Source organism: Accipiter gentilis, chromosome 18 (assembly GCF_929443795.1).
Source record: "Accipiter gentilis chromosome 18, bAccGen1.1, whole genome shotgun sequence".
Lineage (NCBI taxonomy): Eukaryota > Metazoa > Chordata > Aves > Accipitriformes > Accipitridae > Astur > Astur gentilis.
This window is the reverse complement of record NC_064897.1, coordinates 6360188-6387266: the sequence shown is the minus strand read 5'-3', so window position 1 is coordinate 6387266 and position 27079 is coordinate 6360188. Positions and strand designations below refer to the sequence as shown.

Sequence of the window (27079 nt, the reverse complement as noted above, 5' to 3'; positions counted from 1 at the left end):
AAGGTATTAGAGGCTGCAACACACAGCCAGATCCTAAGGTGAGTTGAAACAATTGAGAGGGAGATGACGTCAGGTGAGGGCTTCTTTATGTCAGCTTAATGGCACTACGGGGGGCAAGGATCAGATCCATAAACATATCCATAAAAGAGATCCCCAAATCTGCCATTATATAAAATACCTCATATAGACTTACATGTTTATATATTTACATAAATCCATTATAGAGAATCCCATATATGCATATATAAATATATTAGAAATTATATCTATAAATCAATATAGCTATTTCTATTTAGAGACATAAACCATACATGGTATTGACTTTTTTTGTCACAAAATGCATTCTCTTTCAGATGTTTTGAGAATAGTGGCTTGTTAAAACAGGAGTTGTCACATACAATATTTAACAGGTGCTTGGTTTTAGATAACATGCCCATTGACAAGCTGTGGTTCTCTCCTGAATATTTTTATGCCCTAAAGCTTGGGTTTGCCTCAGTTATTTCTCTACTTCCTCCTTCCCCACCCTTACCATTCCCCCTTTCTCCTTCCCTGCCTCTCCAGGTTCTACTCATGAGGCAGCTACAGGGCTGAGGGGTACGTTGCAATTTTGGGTTGCATCTGGTGTGAAGAGCCTGGCCTCTTTTTTACTCCCCAGCATCCCTGTGTGCTGCTTCTTCTCGGGTTCGTTTCCCTGAGGACAGCTGAAATTGGAGCTAACAGCCTAAGTTATTTGGTGATTATTTGCACCTCTGTCCTCCTGGGTTATGCTGACTCACAGAGATACTCCTTGGAGTTTATAACAAACACAATTTAGAATGAGAAAGAAGGCAAGTATATATTTCACTTTGGAATTCTCTATCAGATGCTTGATATATGTCCTCAGCTAATTCATCTGGCGTGTACTCCTTTATCCAAGTGTTTGACCTGCTCCTGCTGGAGCAGTGGATGAGTGTAAGTGGATGTATGGAGATGAATGTGAACCAACGGCCTGAGTGAAAGCTGAGAGGAGGCAACAGAGGATTCCTTACAAAGCAGAATTATACCAAAAATGCCTAGCTGTTGGGTTTGCTCTCTGTATCCCTTTATACAGGCCAGATACTGTACTCAGAATTTCCAAAATAATTTCATAAGTATCAGAGCAACTTTGGATAATGGAGTTACATCTTCTCTTGAGCAAAGTGCATTCAAGATGACAAACTGACCACACTTCCAAATTATAACTACTGAGGACAATGGCACAGTCCCAAACATGTTAAAATAAAAATAAATTATTAATGGTATTTTATTTGAACAAACTCAGCGCTTCAAAGTTTCTTTCTTGACTCTTACCTTCCAGATAGCAGGAAACACTCTAATGCTATGTTTCAAATGATTTACAGTGGCCACACTAACCTCAGATCCTAAATCAGAGTCTTTTAATAATATGCAAATGATGGATCAAGTCACTAAGATGTCAGCAATCCACACCTGCAGATAATGAAAAGTGCATACAGTTCCTCTCTGATAGATGTTACATCTTGAGAGAGGCATTTCTGTGAAGCAGCAGATCCAGCTCCTGGATCCCACCTAGCAGAAATTAGGAACTGCTGTCTCCCTGATGTGACAGTGTGGTTACCAAATATATAACTGGTGGTATCTTGCCACTTCAAGAATTGCTCCCAGTTCCACCCACATACTTATCCCCTCTCATGAGGAAAAGCAAACTGTGGAGCAGCCTTGAAAAAGTACTGATCTCTGCCATACTTTAGCAGCAATTTAAGTAATAGTGAAAAACAGCAAGCACATATGAACACATAGATGATACACACAGCGTGGGCACCAGCTTTACAAAATTAGAATACTATTAACTTTAATAGAGTTGCTCCTACTTTACACGGGTTTGAAAGACGACCAAATGTCTGGCAGTGCACACCACTGGTGATGTCAGTCACTCCAGCAGGGTGATGCATGTGGAGGAAGTATGCACATGCTTTTAAAAAACTAGAGAATGTGCTGGTTAAAGAACTGGTATGAAAGGTGGGAGTCTGAGAAATAATTCCCAAGTGTGGTGTAGATTTCCTTCGAGTGCGGCCAACTCAGTACCCGCCTGCTGCAGCTCTCTGTGAGTAAAATGGGAATAACAATTCTCTGTTCCACTGACTCTTTCAGCTCACCGAGAAGCTCTTGCAGGCTGAAGGTTCTCTCCTGTTGTGTATGTATGTGGATTTTAATTTAAGCATAGCTGGGAATGCTGTGTACATGATTCAGTATCATGTAACACTCAGTCATGAACTAAGTAACCTAAAAAGATAGTCCTACAGTTTTCTGTTGTAAAGGGTAATTTACTTCTAAGAGAAAATACACGTTTATATTTTGGAATCTACATGTTTTTACTACATTTGAAACTTTAATAAGCGATTTTAATTTTAGGAGGAGTTGTACCAGATAGTTATGCTCCCATTGAGAAAGATCTCAACATGCTGGAGAAATGGTCCAAGAGGAATCTCACAAAGTTCACCAGAGGAAAATGCAGTCTTGCACCTAGGGAGGAATAACCCCGAGCACCAGTAGAAGCCAGGAACTGACTAGCTGGGAAGCAACTTTGCAAAAAAGGGCCTGGGTGTCCTGATGGACAGCATGTTGAACATGAATGACCAATGTGCCGTAGCTACAGAGAAGGCCAATAGCCTTCTGGGGTGCATTAGGAAGAGTATTGCCAGAAGGTCAAGGGAGGGGATCCTTCTCTGCTCAGCGCTACTGTGACCACACCTGGAGTGCTCTTTCCAGTTCTATGCTCCCCAGTAGAAGACATGGACATACTGCAGTGAACCCAGTGAAAAACCACTAAGATGATTAAGGGATTGGAGGGCCTTAAGTACAAGAAGAAGCTGAGAGAGCTTGGATTGTTGTACCACAAGAAGAGAAGCCTCAAGGGGATCTTACCAAGGTGTTCGAATAACTCTTGGGTGGATAAAAGAATACAGAGCTAGACTCTTCTCAGGGGTGCCCAGTGAAAGGACAAGAGGCAACAGGCACAAATTGAAACATAGGAAATGTAATTTATACATAATCAAAACCTTTTATATTGTAAGGGTGATCAAATACTGGAACAGGTTGCACAGAGAGACTGTAGAGTCTCCATCCCTGGAAATATTCAAAACCCAACAGGACAACTGGACAAGTCCCTAAGCAACCTACTCTACCTCACCCTACTTTGAGCAGGGGGTTGGACTAGGTGATCTCCAGATGTCCCTTCCAACCTTAGCTATTCTGTGATTCTGTGGCTCAATGGTTTCTATGCACTTTTCTCAGCTGGGAACACTGGACTCTCACAATGTAAGTATTAACAGATACTAGGACTCATCATTGTTGCAATGCTGGTAATGTGGGAGTCTCATAGCCCTGTTGTCTTGCATGTAATTTCTGCAGACTACAAGTGTTTTGGGTTTTTTCCTCCTTTATCAAGCCAATTTATGACATACAATCATATATATCATGATTGGTCCTCTGTAAGTCTATGGTTATTGCAGAAAGGGAAAGGGAAGTCAGAGAACTTACTCATTTCCATGTATTCTGGAGTCAGCCCAGTGAAAGGTTCCAAGATGTAGTCAAGATCCCATTGCTGAGGGTCCTTTGATCGGTTGGTGTCCATTTCCTTTGGCTCAGTTCTTTCATCCTTCAGTTTCCTGAAGAGCTTCTTTAGCTTCCTGAGGAACAGAAGTTCAGATTGAACCAAGTCTTTTTTTTTTTTTTTTTTTCCCCTATAAGATTTGGCCTAAGTCTTTGCGCAGCAGCACAAAATGTATATCATGTTACTTTGGTGCCACATAGGCTTGGTTTGCACCATCCTTTCAAGTTCTGATGTTGCTCATTGACAGGTGACAGGCTGCTGGGGACAGCAGTTCCTGTGCTAAGAGGAAAGTTACAACAGCATAACGCTGTTAAAATGGAGTTGAACCCAGTCCTTTTAAATAATTGTTTCTCTCTAGATACATGTTGAATGGGCATCTTCCTGAATCTCAAGCACTGTGGACCTAAATAATATTAGTTAACTGGTAATACTCTCAAAACCAACACACCGAGCGCCTCTCCCTTAAGAAAGAAACAAAATACCAAAAGGTAATGTGATACTTTCATACCATGTATCTAGCCCAGGTGCCCTTTTCTCTCACCATGAAACTTGGGAACTTCCAACATAGTATACTTTTAAGGTCAAAAAACCAGACACATTGCCAAAGACAGAGAGTGCAAGAATGTACTGATTCCTAAACATGGTGGACTTACGAACATTTTAGCAGAAAAACTGTCTGTTGTTCAAAGCAAAAGGAAATGAGCACCTCTGCTAATAAATCTGCAGCACCAAAAAAAAAAAAAAAAAGTGTCTTCAAGATTCTGATAGGTCCAAAACCCTTTAGGACTCTAAAAATGAATATTTTTGACTTAAAGCTAGCCCTGTGACCACCAGAAAACACCTGCAGCTCTTCAGGTTCCAGTGTTCTCTTGTCACAAGCACATATACCTGACTTTATCTAAACAGACAAAAAAAGATGCCGCTTGTGGAACTTTAAAGAGGAAGCACTCTTTTCTTTAACAAAAATGATGCTACAACTAATAAAAATGATAAAATATGTACCTATTAAATGTTATAAAATATATACCAATTAAATGTTAAGCATAAGCAATGTCTTAATTTTACTACTGGCCTTTCATACCAGAACAACGCAATTCCCTTGTTTCTAGCTAATGTGCAAACAGGGTTCAAACTAACAGAGAGAATAGGATTAATGAAAGAGTTTCAGCAAGATTGGCAGAATTTGGTCTCAGTGAGCTGTATCATTCCTGTCATACACAAACAGAAAACCTACCTTAGTCACTTCAGATTCAGTAACAAATTATTGCTAGAAAAGTGTCACTTGGGATACATGCAGTAAGTCTCTTCAGTACTCCACAATGCAGCTCATACTGGAACTCACCAGAACTTCTCTGCAAGTTTATTCCTAAGCCACTGGAAACTACAGAATTCTATAACTGCTAACATCAAAATTGGAACATTTATTGAATGCTCATGTGAAAAATAAATATTTCTGAATTATTTTTTTTTTCTGAGGCTTTACCAATCATGTATGTGGCAAAGTATGCAGACCTATACAGACCCTGAAAAACTTACTTCATCAGGAACTGGGTGCGTTATGTACTTGCACAACAGTAAAATCTTCTTTCAGAGATTTCTCATAAGCGTTTTAGAGGATCTGAATTTTCCTTCAGGTATGCCACAGTGTGTATAAAGGTGCAACACCGAGCTAGCTGCCAATCACTGTTATGGTGAGATTTGGAAATTCCCAATTTCAGTCAGGAAATATTTCTGCTACCTGAAAGGTATACATCTTGCAAGACCAGCTATACCAGTGAGTTTTCACTGCCTCTGAAGCAGAAAAGCAAAACCATTTCCTACCATTTCTTAAGTAAACACAGATCAGTTATGTCTCCCAGCTCCCGTAGTTCAGAAGAGGTTGTATCAGAGGTTCTCATTTTGACCACATTTTACAATAACATCGTCCCTTTTGGCCAGGCTATAAATTATTCACATGGGTGACCAATTATTTGTGCGAGTATTTCTTTGGACCTCAGTAGGAGTAGTAGTATCAATCACTGTCTTACTGAGATGGTGATACAAATTTCTTGACACTGACAAATACATGAATTTCATAAGTAGTATCATCCCAGAGTAAAACAAATCCACCTCTAAAAGAAGGGGAAAGTATTCCCAATGCCCCCCACAGATGACACTTTAAATGCATATGCATCAATAACTTCATACTATTTTACACGTTGTGAAATTCTCGTGGAAAAATGCAATAGAATGAGGCATTTCTTCAAAGTCAAGGAAGCAAAATACATTGAATTAGCATAAAACATGAAGATTGATACTTATTGTGTGTCTTCATTTTGCAGAGGAAATTTATCTTTCACAAACACGCGCAATGTTATTTTATAGTTCTTCACATATGTGCCATATGAGTGAAAATCCAGACTAATTCCAGTGATGTTTTGCCAGTAGTGTAAGCAGGGCTCTCCCACAAACTTTTCCCCCACAGCTTGCGATAAATCCTTTGAACTAGAGGTGTGTGGCCTGGAGACAGAAGTGTATGGGGAAATAGTAGGGGGTTTTCATTTTTACCTCCAGTTAAGCAGAACCGCTTTCTCAGACCCTAACTTAAGTAGCAGGGCAAGGCTAGCTGGCAAACTCACTAAAGGCTTTGCCGGGTAGGATTCTTGCTTTGTTCCTGGATATACACTGGGCCACACGGGAACACTGTGTCACCACAAAGCACAAGGCTCTACAGCAGCCTGGAAATGACCACAGTGGCTGCAGAATTTCTCCACCGACCAGTGTTTACAGGACCCATTCAATTTCATCACGCCATTACGGAGGAAACGGGGATTGGCAGACGCTCTTTAAACAGATCTAGATTGCATCAGGCCCTGTCAGTCCCAGGATCACAAAGCTGCAAAAACCAACAGATCGCTCCAGCTTTTGTTCCAGGTGCAGCTAAGCCGTAGCTCATAAGTCTGATGGTAACATCCTCAGTACTTTGGCAATGCCCAGATAGAGTGGGGCTAAACAAATACTTTAGTTACCCAGAAAATTCAGTTTACACAGTTTTAATAAAAGAGTGAGGAGATGTAAAACACTTCACAAGAAGGAATTAGATGGTTCTTCACAAAGACATTTACCTCCTACATCATGCAAACTCAGCCATTTCGAGACACTAAAATTTCCTTTCCCCCTCTCTGCTTTTATGGCAATCAAGGGAACTTCTCTGTGACAGAGGTGATGTAGTATTCAGAGGGTAGGAGACTAGGAGCAGGATTTAAAACAACCAAAGAATTCCCAGAATGCTCTTCCAGCTTATCCCAATTAATTTTCTAATGTGAGGGACTCTCAGAGGACAGTGAACAATAAGTTCAAGACAGTGCTGATTTCTGTTCCAATAAAATGAAATGAGTTATAAATGTCCCTCGCATTTCCGTGGGCAGATGAGATTGAAGAGCATCTTGCTGTCACTGTGCAGCAGCTGAGATAAAATTTGGGTGTGTTTAGATGTGAAGTCTGTACATGTGTGATCTAATCCTCTAGTTACAGCACCACAGAGTCGAGTTATGGAGTTTAATGCATACACATAACTCCCCTGAGAACCCAGTAACTAAAACAATAGTTGTTGTTTTTAATGTTTATTTGGGAATACACTAAATCCAGGGCTCAGTTACTCAGGATAATTTTTAATTTTTCATCTGGCTATCTATAAGCAAAGCATAAGGAGTGGCACCTTTAACCAATTTGAGTTAAACTTTGAAGAGTGTTCTTATTTTCATTTTTATGTAATTTTTTTAAAGGATCAACTAACTGAAAGCAAGCCAAACTAATTCTTTCAAATTTTCCACAAAAAATGTACCTTTGTGTCATATCCAAGCATGTGAAGTTTGAGACCAAACAGTAATGTGTCAGAAAGTTAAAGGAACAGAGAACAGGGATTTGCACAGTGTTATTCTCCCACTATACAGCAGTAGGGCAATGAAAATGAGTTTTGCAGAGCTCTATAGCTGCACATATGATTGTGTTATTAAAACTGAGTAAGGTTTTTAAATGCACTTGTGTGAAACCTGTTTTTAATTACTCAGCTCAACATTTTTAACAAAGTTGACAGACAATGATAATCAAGAGCTATTTTAGCTTCTGATTTCTGCATGCCAGGCAGCTCCACTAGTGAGAAAGAGGTGAGTTTGCTAATTCGGGAACAAACTCGTTGAGTCTCCGAGCAGCTTTGTGCTGAAAAGGCACATGCAGCAAAGTATCATGACCCCGCTAGTAGCCATATGAATCTGGCCAAACAGTGAAAACTGTAGAACCGTAGAATAGCCATTATTTCTGGTCCTTTTGCCAGTGAATATCAAAAAGCAAGATACATTCTTAAGGAGACTGAATAACATGAAAGAAGAATGAATGTATGATCAGGGAGAAAGAAAATGAAGAACAGGTTTTTGTCAAAGGCTACGTCTAGACTGTTAGATAAGAGATGGGAACATGGTTTAATTATGCTGTTCGTAGTTTCTAATATACAAATAAGCATCACATTATGCAAGGTAATCAGAATCTGAAGAGAACATAAAATCAATACAGGAAAAAACCCCACCCCTGAAGAACCCACAAGCTTTTGAGAAAAAATATGAGGAAAAGGAGAAATCAAAACCAAACTGATCCTGGCTGAGCTGCAAGCACATGGTGCACTTACACGAAGCCTCCTTTTAAAAAAAAAAAAAGACAGATGACTCAACAGTTGCTCTATATATACAATAAAAAGGAGTAGCATGATTTTGGGGATCTAGGGGAAGACGTGATGATGACTTGGGAAAAAATGAGAAATTTGTGGAGTGAGACAGAGCGGAACGTATAGAGGCTGGAGGGGCAGGGCAGCTGGGGGCCAGGTTGAAATAGGACAGATGCAGGAAAAGTATTTTCTTGGCGCAAGTCTTCGTGTCTTCGGTGGCTGCGTGGTCCTCACGATACATGTCCACCAGAGCTTGCCAGACAGATTGGAACTGAGGATCAGTTTACCAATTTCTCAAGACTCTCAGTTAACAAATGCCCTTACGTACTGCAAAGGCCGATCACCTGCGACAGTCACCAAGAGCTGGATTTGAAGTATTGCAAGGCAATACTTGCTAGAAGAGAGATGCAGAGACTCTACATGAAAAGGCAGAAAACCCCTAGAATCCAGATGCCAGGGATGAATGATTATTTCTATCAGGTGGCTTTTAAGGCTCTCATGTCCTTGCCTGTAATTTTGTTTGTTGCTTTGGGGAAGGAGCACAGAAGGTCCAGGCTTTTCTTCAGTCATATTCCTACAGTCTGTTCATATAAGGAGAGACCTTCTTATATTCACAGGTAGCGAGCAGGTACAAGGAGGCAGGGGGAGAACAAAAGGACTTTAATCTCATTCTGTTCCACAAATTTATGGTATAGTCATGCTTCCTTGGCACCCTCAGACCTCCTGGATTCTACAGGACTTTCAGTTGTGTTTGGGATTTATTGATTTCAAACAGAAGAAAACAACAACCAAAAACAGGAAAGGAAACAAAAAAGGCAAAAAAAATATCCCATGAATTAAGAATAATTTATTAAACATAATTATAGCTATTAAAGATAAAAACAGCTATGAAATTGTGTCTTTAAAGTGATTTTATTAATTCTTGATATTCTCATCCAGCACAGTTAAGTGCATTTTGGAGTAAGTGATGGAAACTGATTTTGAATAAAAAGGCCAAAATCATGGCCCCACTAAGATCAATGGGAGTTTTGCCGTTGACTATGACAGGGACAGGTTTTCACCCTAAGGGTTTATCACCAAGGTCAAAGACAGAGAGCAATAAAATAACCACACCGCCTTTTTTTCAATAAGTTCAGAAAAACAGAACCGAAGAAGAAGAGTCTTAAAAGAACTCTAGGTTAAGGCTCTCAAGCCCTGCTGCCTCTTAGGGTCAATTCCTGTGGCAACAGCAAAAGAATTATGGTATGTGACACATTTGAGTGAACTGTGGCATATTTACATCCGTTAAACTTGTGGATTCTATCCCCACAGAATATACATTTCAATTCAAGAAGGCTTGGTTTTCCATAATTCAATAGTTATTGCATTTACCTAGCTGTTTTGATATTCTTAGGTGCAGAAATTGAAAAAGACTTCACAGAAAGGTTTAGAAGACCAGCAAGTCAAATCAAAAAGTCATAGATGTGCAGCAGTTTCTCCAGAAACGTTGAGGGAAAAAACAAGGATGTGTCCTAATGACCCCAAACAATACAGGGCTGCCATCTGAAGCTTGACCTCATAACTCCTCAGCCAGCACTGACCATGGATAAGCCAGAATGAAGACATCAAATGATGGTTCCCAATTGCTGCAACATTTGGGGCTCTAGAGACATAATGGTGGCTGTTGCTTATAAACTCCATCTGTCATCCACTTAGTAGTATTTTTTTTTGCGGGAAAGAGACAGCAAATGGGAATATGGCTTTGTGATCTGCAAAGCAATTAAAATGCCCTGGGTTTTACAGTGAGTGAAATCAAAAGGTTTTCTGAAAATAATCCTGAAATTCTGAGATTTCAATAAGGAATAAAACTCTTTTGATCTGGGTCATCATATAACTTAGCAGAGAGATAATTCCATGTTACAGACATATAGAGGACAGTTCCAGATTCTGAAGAATAAATCACCGTTTATGATAGTCCCTTCTGTGTCTCCAGTCGGGCGAGGTTGATTGCAGCACTTGTACTCTGCCCTCAGTAAAAATATGGGGAGCCAGTGGAAGAATCTGTGTTATTCACTCCGACTCTCATTCCCTCCGAAGAGGCACAAGGCAAGGGGTAAAAAAAAAAAAACAAACCGCAGCTGCTGAGAGTGGAGATAGAAAAGACTGATCTGCCTTTCTGCCACAGGAGGACTGTTCATCACAGTGTGTAGCCTGTGCAAAAGTAGACACTGGAAAACAGAACGAGGGCCCCATGAAGATGGGAATATGCTGGGAAGGAAAATAAAAAACTTACCGGTAGAAAAAGGATGTTCTAACAGAGAAGATGAGCTGACTGTAAGAGATTACCAAGGAAAACCAAGAGAGACTAGGATACAGTAGGAAGCCAGATGAGAAGGCAGGAGGGCAGAGGGTGGGGGTATGTTTATCTATACATCCGTCACAACTCCTAACAACAGCGTGTATAGATGTAGTACATCACGCGTGAGACACAGACATGCGGGAACTACTACTTGTGCAACACAGGCATGTTTGGAATCCCTTTTGGTCTGGATTTATATGTGTCCAGCAGACCTAGGCACAGCCCTCTGAAAATCTGATTTATCGTCACTCAAAGGGTGTCTGTGTGCCTGTGTTTGTGGGGCAGATGAGGTAGAATACAGTACCGTTAAGGACCTAGTTCAAACCAGCGGAGTGGTCCATGCAGAACTAGAAGGCTAAGTCTGATTTAATTAACGTAAGTGTTCAGTAAAGCACTGGGCTTCTCCTGGTGCAAACAGGTCTGGTGAGAAGGGCCGAGCCCTGCAGATATACACATGATTTTCTTGAGAATGCAGACAAGCAAAGGAAAACCAGATGTGCTTATTTCAGGATGACAAGATAGCATTGTGACTGAAATGAGGTATTTCTCTGGGAAGGAGAGGATGAAAGCATGTTTGTTTTTAAACAGTTTTTCAGTTTTGAAAATTGAGGCCACCATAGGTTGTTGGCAGAAGGGCAGTGGAGCCGAAATGAGGGAGAAACATGGGATGAAATTGTCACATTCTTGCACCAAGAGTTGTAGTGAGGGAATTGAGAAATAATTTGACAGGAATTTTCTGTTTGGACTGGATCAGCCTCTGCTTTCATGAGTAAAAAAAAATAAATACAGTATTTCTAACATCATAAAATCCCCATTAAAAAAGTTCAGTAGCATTAAGTTTTTGGAAGATGGGAAAAAAAAATCACACCAGGTTTACACTGAGAAAGCTTTAACCCTTCAACATGTCAAATATTTTGGGAATGATTTACCAGCCTTTTCTGAAAATAAACTGTAAACTCAATGAGATGTAGAGAGAAAACAGGCCTCCCTATTGAACTTTGACACAGGAATAATGAAACCATCCATAACCCACATTTGATTTGTTTGGGAATTTTTTTTTTTCTCCCTATTTAAATTACTTCCAAAAAAAAGTTCTTGCTAGGAAAAGGAAAGGGCTTATTTAAAAAATATTTCATAATCTTTAAGCATCACTCATCTTAGTTTCTAGTTAGCATCTTCAAGGCCTTCCTTAGGGATGTGATCCAAACGCTACTGACACCACAGTCGAAAGATTCTGACTAACTTCAGTAGAGTTGAGGCTTGCGCCTAAGCCAGACTCTTCGTCTCATACAACATTTCACAGATCACTGCCACCAACAAGGAAGATTCAATTAACAGAAACAAGAGCAAACTTCCCAAGAGACAGGAGCAGGACATTCTCAGTGGATTTTCAGTGCCTGAAGATCCCCTTGGCACTGGAGACAGACCAAGAGAGATTTCCTGCTGTATTTGGAGCAGAAGATGCTGTGCACTAAGCATCCTGTGGCAGACAGCCGCTGGGCAGCGTGTCAGCATCTCTCCCATACCCCAGCTCCTGCATCATACAGTGACATACTGACATACAGGCACCTGAGAAATGTGCGGTCTTCCTCTGTAAACCCGTAAAATAGTCATAGATCAAGTAATACATTTTAACATCTTTTATGAGCCATTGCTTTTCTCCACGCCATCTCTCCCCCACTTTATACTAATTTGTATTCGATACTGCTACCCTGAAAGCTTCTCTAAAACTTCCCAAGAGATCTATCATACCTTGCCTGTTTTCCCAGGTTTCTAAAATTAATTTAGATCAATTATTTAATATATTCAATCACTTTAAGCCATTTACTGCAGATATAGCCAATTATTCAACATAAAATACAGCCAGATCATTTCATCACAACCAAAAATGTGATTTATCATCACATTCAATTAGAACCCAGTGAAGGCAGTGGCAAAAGTCCCATTCAGTTGAATAAGGATCGAGGCTCTAATTTACTGTGTCAGAGGAATAATGCACGGTAAATGGAGAAGGCTGGGATACATACGGGATTCCAATTTCAAACAGATTGTTTTGAATCAGTTGTTTTCCAAGCATAATGATGCTCAGCTGAATACAGAGTTCCATCAAACAGCCTCCTGGAGCACACTGTAATTAAACAAAACCATGGAGTGTGAAGGGATTGAGAGAATTAATTTAAAAGTACCCACCTGGGAGAGCTACCGATGTCTATATGTGCCCATCGTCCCTGCCACCAATATGCACAGGAGCACGGAGCTCGTCGATCATTGCAATTCTATGCTTAACAAGGTATTTCATCTCCACTCATAAAACTGCATTATGGAAAATATGCAGAGCTCTGAAATAACTTACTGTGCCCTGGGGCTACTATATTTCCTTTTAAAATATTTACTATATAATCAATGTAATAAACATAATACAGTATCACCAATACTCTTCCAACCTGATGTCTCCCAAGGGGAAAGAAAGTCTTCAATCTTGCAAAGACTTATGTGTAAGCTTTATTGTAAAACCTTGAGTACATCTATCGATTTTCAAGGGAATACCCGCAGCAGTTAAAAGGAATTTTGGAAAAAAAAAAATGTTTACAGGTTTAGCACAAAATGGCTACAGCTTTTTAGGCTATTGAAATTGCTGGGCTTCTAGTGGTCTACAGAATGAGAAGCCAGTTTCAAGTTCCAGCTCTGCCATAGGTTTCCCAAGGGCCTCAGGAAAACCATGTAATGTTTGTGCCTTAGTGCCCCATTGTAAGGCATAAAAATGGTGAAGTTTCACCTACAAAACACCATGAAGGACACAAAACTGCAGAGAGAAAGAACATACAGGTGCTTCAGCTGGAAATTAGGGGTTTGTCTATGTATGTTGAAGATTTAACATCTTGTTTTCTACTTTTCCCTTAGTGTCTAGACTCCATTGAAATACACTGCACGCGTATCTCTTTTTGTTAAGGGTTTCTTTGTTTGAATTTCATATTTACTTACCTCTTCCATTCGATAGCCATCAAACACATAAACATAATGACCAGGACGGCCAACAAATCTGAAAGCAATAACGATATAAGAAATGAAGTAAAAATAGGAAAAAAGTTAACTTTAACAACATAACTGTTCATTCATATTAGCCAAAATGTTTCAGAACTAGCTGAAAGACTAGGTTTAAAAGACTCAACACCTATTCAACTTCGATTATTTAAAATTATTTCAAAGTAATAGGCCTCTACAAACGTTTTTTGATTACATCTTGATGAAATAATTTCAGTAAAATAATTTTCTGTGCTAAAAAATAACAAATAATCTCCCTCTCTTGATTAGAGATCAGAAACAAAACTGGGAACACATATCCTAACCCACATTCTCTTGCATCTGAGTAATGCCTTGAATGGAGTTATTTGCACATCTATACACAGTAAAGACTCTTCTGACTACATGGGGAGAAACAGTGAGACTGACTTTATTATAGCCATACAACACAAAAATCTAGTTAAAAAAGAAAGAAATTGGTGATATTTTTCATTACTTTCTTACAATATTTACAACTGCTGGTAAAATGTATCATTAATTCTTAAATCAATAATACTGAATAGGATTAGTGAAGAGTATAGATTAACAAACTTTATAGCCCCCAAAAGGAACAGAAAAATGGTATGAAACAGAATCTAGAGGATGTTTTAAACATTTTTGCCAAAGTTTTAGCAAACAATCATTTAAGCTTCCCATTCAAAAGCATGTGTTATACTGTGGATAACTGGGTCCCAAAAGACAACAATCCTGAACCCATAGGAAGTCACACTTATTTAGCAGGACAGCTGAATTAGCTTTTTGGTCAATCAGTTCATTTGCCAAAACATGCAACTTCCAGTTGACTATAACTATTTCTTAATTTAAGTTGATACAGGCGAATAGTGCAAAATGTTGAGAAAGTAATACGGAAAGAAGTTCCATAATTTTAAATGAAACAGGAAAAACTTTGATGAATGGTGCTTCAAGAAAAATTTGCTAAAATGTAGAAAGTGAAGACCTGTAAGCAATACCATTCACTCATAAATGCAACACCCTTTTTTAACTGGAAGGAATTATTTCCTGAGATGTGGATTATTCTTATTTAGAAAGAAAACTAAAACGGTTGCATTTCAGAGCAATGCTCTACTACGTTGTCAGTGCTCAACGTCATCCCCTGCCATTCAAAATCGTTTTAGACAACCTTATTTATGATTTTTTTCATAGCTGGTGAAGGTAGACAGTCCCAGACTTAGTAAGGTAGCTCTTTGTGCCCATTTTTAAACACAGGTCCACTAATATAGGCATATATATATACACATAAATATATACATACATAAATATCTATATTTAAAGGACATTTATCCTACCTCCCCTTAAAAAAGGCAACATAAAAAATTGGTGCATAAGAATTCACAAACTTCAGTAGGAATGCCTTCAAAATCAGTCTCTCCTCAAAGGTTTTCTCTGTTTTTGGTACCTCTGGGGGAAAAAAAAATATTAAACCAGGGAAATCAATTAGTAAATATGTAAACATCCCTGATATCTACAAATACAAAACCAAACCACAAATTTCAAGCTCATATTGTTTTTTCTTTTGTACTTTTAATTTGTACCAATGCACACTAGCTCTGTCACTGACTCCTGATTTCCAGAGAGTCCTTCCAAATTTCCAGATGGAAACTGAAGATTCTTTGACAGACACATTAATAATGACAACATAATGAACTTGATTCTCTGATAGGCTTCTGAGAGCTTATCTCAAGTTGCTCATGTTGTCTATCCAATATCCTGGTGGCAAAAAAACCACCAGATCCTGACACTTGGTCTGGACCTGACAACACATCACTTCTTTCCCAGTCTCTTCCATTGCCTTGCGGAGAGGCCTGGGCAGACACCATCACCTTCCTCTGCTTCAGGCCACATCTGGGAAGTCTCAGCACACACCTCCTCTGTCACGTACTCTGACATCTATTCTAGTATTAACTATATACTATCATTAAATATATTTTATTAACACAATGAACATATTATTAATATTATTAATAATAATAGATAGAAAAATTATTATGTATTTGTATGGTTCTCCTAGCTCTCTGGAGTTTGAACAAAAAAGTAATTGGCTCTTGAAATTCAATTGCATACAGCTAAAGCAGTATAAATAGCTTTAATGTATATAAGCATATGCATATTGACATACATAACTATATCAGTTACACAACTGAAATAACGAAGCATTAAATTCTCAATTCATGAATGATGAAAGCAACCTACAAAGATTTTCATCCAGAAAAAACACCTTAACTTTGTGTGCACAAGCCTTTTTTTTTCTGTAAGGGGATTGTTAATGTGCTTAACGCTAAACACAGGACTGAGCACCTTTCTGAATAAGGCATTAAGTGAATTGTTATGCAAAATAAATGCACAGTTTTGCTAATGTTTCTCCATTCACTATACATATTGTACATTTCTAGACTTCTTTAGATAACTTGTAAAAATGTGTCTTAAACGTTTTCAGTATTTATGACTGTTCTCAGGTTTATTTCCAATTTCTATGGAAATTTTCCAGTAACAGAACACATAGGTATAATGCAGAGGCTTTTCAAATTGACAGTAGGATCATCTTTTAAAGATTCTGTATGGGTTAAATACTTGTATTGCCATGCTCATCCTGAGCTGTTAACTAACATGAGAGCACGTAATTTTATTGTGGTGTGTTCTTGACTGAATTTCTGTAGCACAGCGGAGGTGCAAAATAATAAGGTAGATCCAGAGCTCCAGCTTTAAGAACTTCATTAAAAATACAGCTGCACTTGTACAGTTTTGTTTTGGGGCACAGTTTGAGTGTTTTGTTTGCTTTGTTTTTTTTTCTTAAAAAAGCAGCATGGTGTTTATTTGAGCACTAAAGTAATAGCAAACCTGTAATGAGTCCCCACTGTCCAGCTTTATTTGTGATCTTTGCGACCATATTTTCATAAAAGGTCAATACACAACCTGGTGAGCCCTAAGCCATCATTCACCTATACGTATAGAAAAGCTTAATTAAACCTTCAAAGGATTTGAACAATTTGTAGATGACCCCATATGCTGGATAGATCCTCAGGACAACAGCTCAGGGCAACAGGAATATCGAGTAACAGCAGTGCAGCTTTTAATTTGAGGGAGAAAAATCCTAGCCTTTGCCTTATGGAGACCTCCCACAAAGATGAGCTCAGCCTCTGGATGAAAATTTGTGCACCATATATGGTTCCAGAGCCTCTCTCAGCACTTCACTCCCTCCCCACACTCAGATATACTATACCATACCAATAGAGGCATGCATAGAATTTGTCCTCTAGCTAGTGGAGTCTGCTACAGAAGAAATGCACCCAGCCAGAATAAATGCATTAGTAAGAGAGAAAACTTTTTTAAAAAAGAAAAAAAGATACACTCATAATATATGTTTGGTTGTGCAGCATGTTACACCAAAATTGGGCAGCTGAAACTTTCCAGATAGAGAATGAGCTATCTGGGACATGGGCCTTAGCTCACTGAAGGAATTGCTGCCCTTATAAGGCACAAACTCAAGTAGTTTTGATTTTGTCCCCCTTTGACTGGTTCTTCCTTGACCTAAGGGAAGTTACAAGTGAGTAAATGAGTTCTAAGTCAAGTCTGACACCACCTGATTATTGAAGAAGACATATTCAGCCAGAGAATACCAGGATATAACCTGCACTTTTGCTGAGCCCTGCTTTTCTGGATCCACGAGAGGTGCATGGAGTCCTAGTGCATCTTGTATGAGTTCTCAGTATTGATTACAACATTACTACTACCTTTTTTCACCCAAGCACTGATTCAGCAGGTACTGAGGCAGATGCATTACTTTGATCCTACAAAGAACACAATTGCTATCAATGGTACTATTCTTGGGCTTACAGATGTACTTAATTTTTCACTTGAGCAAAGATTCAAGTGCTCTTGGGGTCGGAATAGAAACCTATGCCATCAAGAGCTGGTCCTCCAGCCCAACAAGTGTGTTCCTCAGCTTGTCAATTAACTGCAGTGTGAAAAAAGAATTGAGTATGTTTTGCTCTGCTCAGCAAAATGAAGGTTCACAAGGTAATGATCATTTATCAGCACCAATGAGTTGTAATTTTTTTTTAACATTATGATTACAGTTGGCATCTAAGCCTAGCACTGGAGAAAGCTGCCTGAATGAACTTTCTAACACATGTAATTTGTAGCACTAGAGATTACTCAGACTGGATCCTTCTAAACAAAACATCTGACGGTTAATTAGGAAAGCTGACTAAATAAAGATAGAAGGGTAAGAATTAAATGCAAAGTGACAGGGGGAGAATAATCAGCAAGTAAGAAATTGTTGTTTCTTTCACAACTCAGAGTGCTGCACGTTTCAAAGGGAGAGATTTTCCTTCTGTGCATCCACCAGAGAGGCAACGACAGTGGTTTGCATTTCCAATCTTTGGCCTAGAAACTGCCAGAGAGGAGAAGCCTCACCTTCATCTCTTCCTATGCTTTCCACACAGGTTGTCATGCCTTAACAGCTGTGGGTGCAGTGGACAGAATTCATCAGGTCACACACAGTTAGCAGCTTGTCAGTTATACGAAAGCTGAAAATCTGGGTACAATTTTGGCCAGTAAGTAATTTTTGGACAGTAAGCCTGAGATTCCTTAAGCCACTAGAACAGAGTTAATTTGTGTAACCATGCTACATTCTACCAAAAGCTGGGTCCAAACAAAAAAAAATTAACCCCATTTGGTGGCATTTTGTGAAAATGAATCGCTTTGTCTTCATTTCTTTCAAATACTTTACAAATTTAATCTAAACTGTCAGGCTATTCTTACTGGTAAAACAACAGGACCATTATTTCATAAATTCAGGGTTGGATGTCTATTATGACAACTACAAAACTTCAGTTTATGGCATTCTTCAGAAAATAAGACTAAAATAGATGTTTTCACTTGTGACTTTGAAAGTGTCTTGAGAAAGTGAGAACAAGAAGCAAAAGACTTAAGAGTTCCTAAGGTTTCAGTCTGAAGTCTGCTAGTTCCAGCCAGCTTCACATCACTGTAGGTTTTACAGGGAGGGAATCTGCAATTTCGAATCATTGAGTCAGGCTCCAATTATCAAAAAGTTTCTAATTTGGATGCCTAAGTTTAGGTGCCAAAAATGGACAGGTAGAGCACTTGCTACAGTTAAGGGCATCTGTGGTTGCTGATTGATTTTCAGTGTTTCTAGAATCTAGAATTAGAAGTGATGTATAAAAATGTGGGGAACAATACTTTATGAGGGCTATAAGAACCTCATGTTAGGGCCCTATCAGCAAACATCTTTGCCCTAATTTATATAACAAAACAAAACCTCAGCCTAAACCCTTATTCATAAACCCATATAGTAGTCGAAGGACTGACTCGCCTTTAAAAGGCTTAATACATTGCCAGGCTTGTAACAATACGACATTAAAAAAAAACGCAAACAATCCACCCCCTAACTGAAATAGGTATTATTATAAAAAAAATCCAGCCCAGACATGCCCATATGGCAAAAAAATCCTTTAAGTGGTAAGGACCTGGTAAAAATCATATTAGCAAAATAACCTGGTAAGGATTTGCCAGTGTAGCTTTGCCAGAGCCAGGAAGAACTTTGAAACAAACCAATGATTATCAGTAAACCAAGCTCCTAGAGGTAAAGATACATATCAAAATACATACCCGGTCAAAATTCTCAACCAGCTCTAGATAAGTGGATCTTGGCACAGAGCCAGCGCGATACAGAAATACCAGCTGAGATCCTGGAAATAGCACAGCTGCATTAACATGGCATTGTAGCCAGGCTAATTAGTCCTATTAATGGCAAGACTGCATGTTGCGGCTTAGACCCCTAGTTCACAGAGGCATGTCTGAGCATCTTACCCCATAGGCCTGAATATTTTCACTGGCACTCTTCAGTGGGAAATATTCCTATTAGAACCTCCTTGCATACTCTCGTGTCAATACATGTAATGTACTAATGAGGAATGTGGTGAGATAGTTTTACCAATTTCTGTCAGCCATTTGGCAACAGCTCCATAAATTTCATCAAGTATAAGTATCACGACGAGGTTAATGATGACAGCAGTTGCGGTCACAGTCACTCGAACATTTGACCTGGTTGTCTCATTTGTGCTGAATGACAAAGCTGCTGCTGTAGTAATTCGGTACACAATCACACCAAACACTGCTGAAAATGTCAGCGTAATCTGCAAAGAAACGTACAGATAGATTAGTTCAAGTTTGATACTGACATTCAAACAGAAGCTTTGACTGGTATGTTGGGTTTGTTCCATGAATTGGCATTGTGTGGTTAGTTCTTAGAGCAACACAATAATACGAGGATAAGCAAATTAAAATGTGAGAATTCAAAACTCTCTAACAGGGACATAATGAAGAAAATGGATGCAGAACTCTGAACTGGCACAATTCCTGAAGATGCGCACGTCCTCTCTGATTAAAGCTCTGCCTATTATTCATGCAGTACTGGTGAAACTCAGGTAGTTCGGTTCAAACGCAGGTATTCAGCAAGGTCTTTTTTCTGGCAACAGGTTCAGACAGCTTGGACTGAAGGGCCTACATGTATGTGCAGTCAAGTAAATGGGCTTTACTGGCTGAAACAGCTTCCCCTCTGCACAGCAGAAGTGGCAACTTACTCTCCAATTGCGTTTGCTCAACTGTTGCCACAAATAATAAAAAAAAAAATTTAAAAAAAATTTTCCCTTGTTATTGTTCTTTTAAGATTGACCTACTAAACAAGGTTACTAGAGCTTTACTTTACATTTCTGTCCCAGAAATCAGTTGGTATCCTGGCATCTTTCATGGGCTGGCTTTGACCCATGAGATGAGGAAAGTCAGCTCTGCTACTTAAGGTCAAGTTCCCACAAGAAGAATTTGAATTTCACAGGGCTGTGGTACTCTGGCTTCAAAAAAAATCCACCCCACAATGAAAAAAAAATCAATAAAATAACAATAAAAAATAGCAAATTTTCATAGCCAGAGCAGGAAAGGGGGAGAGGGTACATTTTTCTCTTTCATTTTAGCCTTTGGCAAGAATTCCAATGTGCATTCATTATTTTAGGTAAAACATCTTGAGACCCTCAGATGAAAGAGACTACCTAAATGTAAAAGATCAGACTATTGCAATTATTTCAATGGGCCTAGGGGCCCAGATTCACAACACAGGTTTAAGGAAATTTAACAGTTCATTTTAATGACCCAGCAATAGTTTCTTGAATTCCTGTATACAGAGGAAGGTTGTCTCATGAAAAAGTATTATTGCAAAAGAACCAGAACAAGAATCGGAGCTATATTAAAGGTTGAAGATGAAAACTGGGCATATTTTGTTCTAATGGAGAACTAGTAAACATACTTAAAAATAATCATTTGGAGAAAATCCTGGACATATGAGATGAAATTCACAAATATGTTTTGTAAGAAAATAGTAATAAAATGTTTGATCTAGTAAAACATCTAATTTTTACTTTTTAAAGAAATGTTTCATTAATTTTAAAGGAAATGTAGGTGAATTATGAGGTTTTGCTTCATGCTAATATTTTTCATTCAAATACTGGTCTGAAGAAAAAGGTCTAAACACAAAACACTTTAAATGAAAACATTTCAAATGGTTTAAAATATTATTTCCTTTCCTTTTGTAGCTGTCATTGTGTTGAGAAAACAGTTCTAATTTTTCCTGCCTGTTTTTCTTTTTTTTTCTTTTGACTTACCTACCAAACCTGAAGATAAAAATCTGATTCATGTCGAACTATCTGCTCAGCTCTTACTATGACAGAAGCGGTGCAGGAACACAAAGATCGGAACTTTTTCCTAACTTGCCCATTGCAGAAACAATCACTACAGTAGAGAGTAATATCCCCAATGAGGAAAGAAAACAAAACAGCACCACCTGGCAGTAATCTAATTCACCTTCCACCTCTACAGTTGCCTTAAGCTCTTTTCTTTTTCTCAGTTTGGGTCACAGATTCCTTCCTCTTAATCACTTTCCAAATACTCTTTTTCTGTTTCTTTCCCCTGTGGATTTCTTTAAAATTTTTACTGTGGTGGTGGACCAGGAAAAACAGCAAAGTAACCTTATATGCATCATTCTGGAGATGATGAGCGCTCTAGGCCTCCATAGACACCTGTCTCCATCACAAGCTTCCACTGACAGGTGGTATCTTAACAGTACAGGAAAAAGAGTCATTAAGGACAGTCATCATTAAATACAGAAAGAGGAAATTTCAGGTGATGGAAGTTGAATAGCAAACTCTTAAACCTGACCGAAGGATTTAAGGGATCCGTACCAATGAGGAAGATTACTGGAAGATGAGATACTCTCAGACGCTTGCACTATTGTGACCTTTTCAATTCATGCAGTGCCACAGCAAGACATACAAATTTAACCAAAAAATATGTTTTATTGGTTTAAAGAACAAAGACATTTGTTTTGCAAAAGCACCAGGGCTTCAGAAGCTCCTTGGTTGCCCAGCTGTTTTTAAACATCTGCTTAGACACAGATGGAAAAACACTCCTTTAGGAGTCTTCATTATCTGTGCATCTAGCAACAAGAGAAATTGAGGAGGGCTTGTAGGACTGCACGGTAACTGAGAGCATAATTCTCACTTCCCAGATGGTCTCTGAGAGGGAAGGGTTCCTGTATCTTCACAGCATTTTTTCCATTCCTGAAAATACCTCATTGGCCCGAATTCCAAATCAGACGGTCACCTTTCGTTCAGGTGCCTATTGCGGGTTTTGTTGTCATTGCCAACATTTCATCTGGCCAGTTCTATTCCCTACTATGGCAGACAGTTTCTTCAGTGAATATCTAAACGAGTCTGTCAAGGACTGAATTGCTTAGAAACAGATGTGAAAATTGGCTGCAGAAAAGGTCACCTACTGAGCCTGGTATGAATGAAGACAAACAGGAAAGCATACTAGATCTGAGAAGGAAACTATAAAACCCCGTGGGCTAGACTGTTACCTTCATCCAAGTAGGATAACAATTTAATGTCCAAATAGTTCTTTGGCTCCCCAGTCGGGCTATTCCAGAGTCAAGTAGTATGCCATGTGAGTAAGAATAGGGCAATAGGGTCCAACGAAGGCAAAGGCTGAACTCTTGTGCCATGACACTAATTGCTTTTCTTCCTTCCTCTGACTGAACCAAACACAATGAACCCAAAGAAAAGCTCCAGTGATGGCATTGCTCCATGACATCCTGCTCTCTTCCAACAGCTACCAATGTTTTTGTCACATACTCAGAAATATTTGTCAGAATATGTACCTTCTAAATATGCAGTTTCTAAACTGTGACATATGTTATTACTAATCGCACCCAAGCCAAACTTGTATATGCCCAGCTGAGTCTAGACCTCCTGTTACCACTGGTCTTACTGGGCAAAAATAAGACTTGTGAACTTCTGTTCTAAAACCCCTGCAAAAGACATTGCTTAAATCAAGGTTGGATCTTCTGCCCCCTCTGCAGTCAAGTGAGGCTTTGTGTACAACAAAAGAACTGACCAGATTTTAAAGCGCCCATAAATATGTAAAATAATCCTTGGAATTATTTGGTGGTGTAAAACACGAAGACCAATTGGCCAAGAGAACCAAACCAAACATTTTTTTCAGCCTGCACTTTTAAAGAAACAAACAGCATACCTAGCTTAATAAAGACAGGAGAAAAGCCAGAAAGGGGAAAAAAAAAAAAAAAAAGTAAAAAAAAAAAAAAAAGAAAAAAAAGAAAAACAAAACAAAACAACAAAACACAAGACAGTTGTTGAAAAAAGATTCACAAAAGTGAAGCACACAAAAGAAGTACACAAATGAAAAATAAAGAGAAAAGGTTTTACGATAAGAAAACTGTTAGCAACGTCAAGAATCGTAAAGTATGGCAAGTAAAGCTGGGGGGAGGAGGGACAGAACACAACAGCATCATTCTATAGCAATGTAGACATCTTCATGGAAAATGCCTATGGGTTTGTGCCGCCAGACCCTTTGGGCCTGGAAAAGGTAGTATTAAAAATTCAACAATCACTTCTGCAGCACTAGAAATTGCAGCACATGTGTGTGCACATCTGTGTCTGAGTCTTCTTGTGCCTGTGTCCTGTACATGTGCACACACACACGTAAATTCAAGATTTCATCACCTATTATGTATGTAGTGCTTATGGCTAAAAAAAATTAGTCTGTGTGAATAATAATAACGGAGGTAGATGAGCCCAACTTAGATTCCTCAATGCAATTCTATTGCACAGACTGACAACAAACTTTAGTCTGGTGTTTCCAATCCCTGTTTAACTAATCTAGCAGAAAACAAAGAAACATCACATACAGTAAAGAGCAGATTGTAATCCCCACATAGGAAAGCAGAGCTGGCTCTCCCTCATCAAGGGCTGACTTGAATTTCATGCGTGGTTTGTAAGTTGTCTCCTGTAGGTGCTTACATCTTACTAATGCTCAAAATAGTCCAAAAAAATTCATTGTGGCCACTTCTCCAAAAGGTGAAAGCCAGCACAGTTCCACTAGTCACTAACAGAAGCTGAAGAATCGGAGCTCTACATTTAAACTTTATAAATCTCTCTCAGATGTTCCAGTAAGCAGGGAGTGTAATACATAGGCTATGACTCAGGAAAGCACTTTAAGCTCATGCTTAGGGGAGATTTAAACATGTGGTTAAAGTCAAGAGCACATGTAAGCACCTTGTCTGCACAAGAATGACTTGTAAAAGCTAAATCGGGGCTATATGCTTAGTCATTCTCAGTATACTCTGCTTTAAGCAAAGTCCCAACTGATGCCAGTTAGAGGTTCTGTCTAAAAAGCAAATGTTTGGTATGGCCTCAGGACGGTAAAGTCACTCAAAATGTTGTAAGTACATGTGTATATATATGCATGACACACCTAATATGAATAGAAAATATACTTAACATACAATACATATGTCTTCATAAATATATACACATATATTTATAAAAATGCAGACATTAATTTGACTTCAATGTGAATATAAAGTGGGTTTGATTGTCAGAAAAAAAATTTAAATCTTCACAGGACATCTGTTGCCGTATATGCAAATTCCAGTAAATTAGAAATACACTTAAGTATTTTAAAATAATTTAGTCCCTAAGTAAATTTCCCATGTCAGATGCTCCTGTGGTGTAAACCAGCATATTTCATTGCCATTTTATGCTGGCTCTAGATGAGAATACATGCTTTCATTCAGTAATTTCTGTAGCCAGAGGGGTAATGGGATCCTTGACAATGTAATTTAAGGTTTGTTAGTGAGGCTTTCCTATTGCTGTTTACAAAGTCCAGCAGCTTGATGATGTGTTTATGGTCTGTTGGAAATTTTGCTAGGACAATGGTGTCCACACTTTACAGATGGCTGACCTGCACACCTTGCTCTTGTTCTCAAGTGAGGATTGTATACCACATTCTTCCTCGACTACAGTATAGTCCATCCCTGAACGCGTGTTGGAGAAATGCTTCTCAGCAACAGATTTATTTCACCTGTTTGTCACCTGTTCAGTAGGCTCAACACTTCTAAATGCATTCTGACAGAGCATCCCCAATACTGTGCACAGAAGCAAATACGCAGTGGGCTTCCCTCCACCAGATGATGAAGGACGGAGCAGAAACCCTGTGGGAGAGACAGCATCTAGTAATGAGCTGCTGCCATTGCAGCAAGTCATCCAGCCAACAGCTCTCTCATAAGCAGCCTTTGGAAAAAAGAGAATAAGGCTGGAGGTAGGCATTGAGCTCTATGAATCTTCCTAGTAGGACATGTATTTCTCACAAACTGTAGGTTACAACCCTAGCTTTCTTCAGATTTTTAGCATCTTTGAGAACACCGATTCAGGATTCCACTCAAGATGCTCATTGCAAAGTTTCTCACACCTCATACATGCGTAGAAATGCAGATTGTATTACCATAAATAAAATCAATCCAAAGTTTGCTGCATATCCAGGCATACGGTCACTCCATGTCAGCTTCTCCTTTTCATCCTGTGACAAAACACAAAGATAAAACAACAGATATTACAGAACTGTACAATAGCGAATATTAAAGTAAGATCTGTTGTTGAAAAACATTCTCAATTCCCCTACTCCTGTTGTAATTTTGAAGATGATTAGAAGATTTAGAGCACTGATATTTTAAAGCAGACTTTAATTTAAGAGACAAGAGGATAAGAGGGTAAATAAGACACAGAGAAAATGTCTGCAAAGATCAGAAAATATCATGTGTAACTATGATTCTAATATTTGAAAAAATGTTTTCAGCTCTTACTAAATTTTATAATATTAGGAGAAAGCCCTGAGATTCATCTTAATTTACATTGAGGCAAAGTAAGATTCAACAATTCATTTTGAATTGCTTCTTGTAAAACTTCGGAAGGATAGTGCTTGAGACAGAAATTGTGAAAAGAATGCTTACTACCATTGAACCCAGATCTTTTGTCTGATGGTTACCTTAGCCAAATGTGGCCCCTAAGATAAGTCTTGCAAAGACACCCCAATTCTTCTGCTGGTACTTGGTCCACAGTAGAAAGAAACTATAAAGGCAAGTCCCCTCTGTGATCTCTACTGCCAACCTTGTTTTCTTCATGGGCAAACAGAATCTCTCTCCTCATTGCGTAATTTAAAGCAACTGTGATCAGTGAAATCTAGTATGTTTTTTCTCTCCCCACAAAAACTCAATTCCATCTCTAGCAACGTGTACATCGAAAGAAGATATTTGAAAATGGATTTATGTAGGAAATATGATTCCCTGCTCTCAAAATAGGTTTCTTAAAATAATAATAAGGTCATTACTTTTTGTTTAAGTTAAACTAAAACTATATAATCAAATTAACTAAGGACACAGAGCCAGCTGCTGTTTGCATTTCTGTGAACCATCGTTGCTATCCCATGGACTAGCACTTCACTTACATTGGAGTTAACCCAGAGTTGTTCTGAATTTAAATGAATTTAAATCAGATTAGAATTCAGGTCAAAGGTTTCAAATAAACCATTTCTAAGGCTCAATTGTCCTCAGATAAAAATAAAAATCTGGGAGTATTATGCCTTTGTAAAAGGCTTTCCCAAAGTAGCACTAGTATATACTAGTAGCACAGTATATACTCCAAGTGCAGAAATGCAGCCATGAATTATCTCACGGAGTTTACCGGGATGTGGAATTAGACCTAAGACATGATCCTGTCTACACAAACATTGCCATTGTGGTAGTGCCTCAAACACTGTGGGAAGGAGTATTACTCAGCATCCCCTCTTCTCAGCTCAGCTGTTCAAACAGACAAGTTAAGCGCGTCTCCTTTGGGAGAATGCTGGCAGGACTGGGTCATAGCAAACCCAAGCAGAAGCACAAATAATTTGGCCCAATGTATGCAGTACATAAATACTCCATACAGTACATAAA

At 38.8% G+C, this 27079-nt stretch overlaps 1 protein-coding gene across 1 annotated transcript in view; it reads right to left on the bottom strand.

Annotated features, from left to right (window-relative positions):
• Positions 1-27079, bottom strand: part of ANO2 (anoctamin 2) — a 199877-nt gene that overhangs the window by 23526 nt on the left and 149272 nt on the right. The window contains exons 15-20 of the mRNA XM_049821656.1: positions 25594-25668; positions 19679-19880; positions 15012-15123; positions 13627-13684; positions 12672-12772; positions 3538-3686 (exon numbers count right to left, since the gene is read on the bottom strand). Coding sequence (XP_049677613.1) covers positions 3538-3686; positions 12672-12772; positions 13627-13684; positions 15012-15123; positions 19679-19880; positions 25594-25668 — 697 coding nt within the window. The remainder of the gene's footprint in view (positions 1-3537; positions 3687-12671; positions 12773-13626; positions 13685-15011; positions 15124-19678; positions 19881-25593; positions 25669-27079) is intronic.